At 40.5% G+C, this 4,850-nt stretch overlaps 1 protein-coding gene across 17 annotated transcripts in view; it reads left to right on the top strand.

Annotated features, from left to right (window-relative positions):
* The window catches only part of KTN1 (kinectin 1), a 155,928-nt gene that overhangs the window by 93,313 nt on the left and 57,765 nt on the right, over positions 1-4,850 (top strand). For all 17 annotated transcript variants that reach the window (XR_011169002.1, XM_069091744.1, XM_069091750.1 and 14 more), the window contains one exon: positions 3,831-3,868. Coding sequence is in view for 16 of the 17 variants with exons in the window: in XM_069091744.1 (XP_068947845.1) it covers positions 3,831-3,868 (38 nt within the window). In the remaining variant the exon portion in view is untranslated. The remainder of the gene's footprint in view (positions 1-3,830; positions 3,869-4,850) is intronic.

Here is a 4,850-nt window from a genome sequence, read left to right as displayed (position 1 = left end):
TATCGTATTCCAAGCCCTTCAGTCTCTTAATGTAGAAGCTGCTAGATCTTGTGTTATCCTGATTGTGTTTCCACAATACTCAAATTGTTTCTTCCTGACTGCTTGCAATATTTTCTCCTTGACTTGGGAACTCTGCAATTTGTCTATAATATCCCTAGGAGTTTTCTTTTGGGGATCTTTTTCAAGAGGTGAGCGGTGAATCCTTTCAATTTCTATTTTGCCCTCTGGTTCTAGAATATCGGGACAATTTTGCTTGATAATTTCCTGAAAGATGGTGTCTAGGCTCTTTTTTTTTTCCTAGGCGCAGTGGGGTTAAGTAACTTGCCCAAGGTTACACGGCTAATTTTTTTGTGTGGGTGTTAAGTGTCTGAGGCCGGAACTGAACTCCAGTCCTCCTGACTCTGGGGCTGGTGCGTTACTCACTGCTCCACCCAGCCGCCCCTCTTGGGAGCTTTTAAGGCAGGAGTTCTGGCTTTGTTGTCTGCCTCCTATCCCGTGCTTTGATCCCTTTTGTCCCTGAAAAAGGAATCTATGGTAGGATTGCGTTTCCTTTGCTTGTTCATGTTGCCAGTCCGTTACTTGACTTTTGAACTCTTTGCCATGGTAGAACTCTGCTTTAAGAATTGAGAAAGCTTTGTCCCAAATCACTGGGGTTTTTGTGGCTTCCAGAGCAATTAGGAGGGTGCCCTTTCTGCAGCCCCCACAAGCTGTGGCACCTTGCCACACACCCCAGGACCACCACCCAAAACTGTGACCCAGATCCAAGCAGGTCAAAGCAAGAGCAATTCCCTTCTGAATGGTCGCTTGTTCCCCCTACAATCCTGAGGCAGCTACTGCTCTGCTTCTCTTCCTGGGGGCAGGGCCAGACCATGCTCTTCCATCCACCCCTGTTCCAACAGAGTTCCACACTGACCTTTGACTTGCTCTTTGCCATTTATGGGTTGAGAAGTCTGGAAACTGCCACAGATGCTGGTGATTCCCTCTCCTGAAGTCTGCTCTGGCTGGTCTGGGTGCTGGTTGGGGCTCACGCAGGACTGGGCTGGGCTCCTAGCTCAGTGCATTAGCCCCTTTCTGCCAGGCTGCCTTCAGGGGGAGATTTGTTACTCTCTGTCCCTTTGTGGGTTCCGTAGCTCAAAAATTTGTTTAGAATCATTTTTTACATGTATCGGAGGAGGTAGAAGCAAGAGCCACGCGTAAATCCTGTTGGACTTCTGCCAACTTGGCTCCATCCAGTCATCTTAATTTTCTACATTTTTTCCATCTACTCAACGTATCCCATACTGTCCCTCCTCTACAGCTTCCTTCGTGTTATATTTGTATTATATACCCTTTTCCCTTCCTACCTTCTGAAGTGTAATTCAAATGTTATCTCTGTCAGTCAGTAAAAAAGTATTAATACTCTGTGCTAGGACTCTGTTAGACACAATGAATCAGTCTCTGCCCTCTGTCTGAGATGACAGTATATACGCATGTAAAACAAAAATAAAGTAATGGAAAGGAGAGGCACCAGTGGTGGGAAGTGCCTCATTAGACTTCACGTAGCATGTGGTGTTTAAACTGAGTTTTGGAGGAAAGAAGGAATTGTAAGGTAGAGTTAAGAAGAGTTTTCATTCCAGGTATAGAATTTATCTAGTACAAAGTCATGGAGGTGGGAGATAGATTATCATGTGTGACAAATAGCAAGACCAGTCTGACCATATTATAGAATCCAGGAAGTGAAGGAATGTTAAAGTTATAATAAGGTTAGAAAGAAAATGTGTGGCTGCATTGCAAAGGACTTTAAGTGCTAAACAAGTTTTTATTTGACCCTTAAGACAGTAGGGGGGGAAATTTAAGTTTATTGAATAGGAGAATAACATGGTTAGTCTAAATTTAGGAAAATCACTTTAGCAGCTTTGTGGAAGAAGGATTGGAGAGGGGAAGAGATTGAGGAAGGCCAGGTCAGTTAGGAAGCTGTTACAGGGTTATGTGGGCTTGACCCAGGGTGGTAGCTGCGTGAATAGAAAGAAGGGACTGGTTTAAGAGATCGTCTAGAGGTAGAAACTCTTAACCTTGACAGTTGATTAGATATGAAGTGTGAGGAGTTGAAGATAATACCTGAATGTGTGACCCTGGGTGACTGGAAGGATCATAGTGCTCCCAAAGATAAGGGAAGTTTGGAAGAAAGGTGCGTTTTGGGAGAAAAATTCTTTTTGGATATTTTGAGTTTGAGGTGCCTTGGAGACATGAAATTTGAGATGTCTCTTGATTAGATGGGGGGAATAGGACATGGGAACTAAAGAAACTAGAGCTCAGGGGTCATCTGCATAGAGGTAACAAACCCATGGAATCTTTTCTTTTCCCTTTTTCTTTTTTTTTTTTTTTTTGGAGGGAGTAAGGCAGGATAGTTGGGGTTAAGTGACTTGTCCAATGTTGTATGGCTAGTAAGTGTTAAGTGTCTGAGGCCAGATTTGAACTAAGGTTCTCCTGACTCCAGGGCCGGTGCTCTAGTCACTGTGCCACCTAGCCACCCCTTAAACCCATGGAATTTGATGAGGTTTTAAAGAGGGTCTAAAGTAAAAAGGTGAGGAATAAAGTTTAGGGGGACACTCAAGTGCAGGCATGTGATATGAGCCAGTAAAGGAGCCTGAAAGGGGGTAGGAGAACTGTACAGAGTGATTGCATAAACAAACGAGAAGAGAACTGTCTTGTATCTTCCAAAAGTTGGAAGTAATCCCACTCCCTCCTCCTCTCTCCCCCCTACTCTGGCCCCATATCATAGTGCTTTGGACTCCTTTATACTGTGTGTGTGTGTGTGTGTGTGTGTGTGTGTGTGTGTGTGTGTGTGTGTGTGTGTTAGTGTGCACGTGTGCGCATGTGGGGCCCAAAGCTATTTGTTTATTTTTGTTTGTTTTAAATAGTAATTTTTTCCCAATTACATATAAAAACAATTTTTAACATTTATTTTTTAATAAATTTTTTGAGTTCCAAATTTTCTCCTTGCCTCCCTCTTCTCCCCGCTCCCCAAGACAGTAAGCAGTTTGATATAGGCTATATCCTGTAAGTCATATTGTGAAAGAAGAAACAGAACAAAAGAAAAAAACCCTATAAAAATAAAAGTGAAAATAGTATGCTTCAAACTGTAATGCACTTATGTTCTAGTTCTTTAATTGCACATGCACTGTTTTCTCTAACTGGACAAAAGCTCCTGGAAGTGCATCCTTTCTTCATGTGCTCTAATACCTCATCTATTGTTATGGGAGATTAAAAAGTTTGTAGCATCGTTAGATCTGAATGAAGTGAGATTGATTCAGGTACCTGTAATTAGAAGATTTGAGCATTCAAGGGCATTCTAAGTAATGACAGTAATTCCCAGAGAAGCTACTTGTGTAATCATGTCAAAAGTAACTTCCCACTTTTCTCCCCTTGCCCCCATCTCACTAATTCTTTAGGAAAGTTTAAGTTGTGTTAATTTTCTATTAATTTTCTATTAATTTCTTTTTAATGCTGACAAGCTTGGTACTTAAATCTTTAGGGAACCTTGTGCTAGAATGTTGTGGTGGCCAGAGTCCTGGACTTAAGATTGAGACCTGACTCTTAACTTTTATTGCCTAGGACCTTGTGCAAATCCCTTTAAGTCTTGGAGTCTCAATCTCCTCATCTCATAAAATGCTTACTGTAATATAACCTTTTGAGTAATTTTTGTCACTTTGAAATTACAGATAAAATTGCTTCAAATAGAATTATATTTGGGGGGGTTTTAATGGGAGTATTTACTTTTGCATTTATTACCCAGTCACGATATGGGGGGAAATATACTGTACTTATTACTGTAATTTCTCCATTTCTAGGTTTCTTTTACAGCCATAGTTGAAGACCTTCAGAACATGTAAGTAATATTAATATATTGTTATTAATATATAATGTAATTTGTGTGATATAATATGTTTCTTACTGGTTTTTTCTTACCTCCCTTATTTTCCTTAAGTCCACAAATATTTGACTGCCTGCTACATTTAAAGGCACTTTTTTATGATTTCGGGGAAATAGGCTTTCATGTGTTTTCAAATTTAACCTTGAAGTTCATGAAAATATGTTTATATGAAGTCAGTGGCTAATGCATTAAGTTTAGTATAGTTTTATAGATTCCTATATTTGGAATTATATCAAATTATCATACTAGGTTTGACACCAGAATTTTAACTTATTCTTCTTTCTAGAATAATAGTATTCTTTGAAATCACATGGGTAATAAGAAGACCACTTGAATGTTACCTGTCATATATTGGTACTCCAGAAGTTGATGGTCCTGCTGGAGCGTTAAGTTGTTTAAACTTTGGTACTCTTAAAGGATAGTAGAATAGAACAGATTATTCTTACCTAATAAACTAGGGTTGTGGTTCCCATTTAGTATTTCAAGCGGTTCAAGATGATGGTCCATAAGGCATTAATTAAAAATCTTTTAATAGCACTATAAGCAGTATTTTTTGTATGTTAAATTAAGTTTAAATTTGGTACTTAAGTACCAAAGTACATCTTTGTTGTTCTTGAAAGTGGTTCAAGGGGCAGCCAGGTAGCACAGTGAGTAAGAGCACCGGCTCCAGTGTTGAGAAGACCTGGAGATTGAATCCCGGGCTCAGACACTTAGCACCCACCCAGAAACACCTGGCCGTGTAACCTTGAGCAAGTTACTTAACCCCAATTGCTTAGGGGCGGCCAGGTGGCTCAGTGAGGAAGAGCACTGGCCCCAGAGTTGGAATGACCTGGGCTCTGATGGGGTTCTGATATTTAGGGCTCTGATACTTAGCACCACACCCAGAAGTAATAACTGGCTGTGTAACCTTGAGCAAGTTACTTAACCCCAATTGCTT

Source organism: Petaurus breviceps, unplaced genomic scaffold, assembly GCF_028583685.1.
Source record: "Petaurus breviceps papuanus isolate PSGF00001 unplaced genomic scaffold, PetGlider_PUasm1.0 189, whole genome shotgun sequence".
NCBI lineage: Eukaryota > Metazoa > Chordata > Mammalia > Diprotodontia > Petauridae > Petaurus > Petaurus breviceps.
This window is presented reverse-complemented; position numbering and strand designations above follow the sequence as displayed.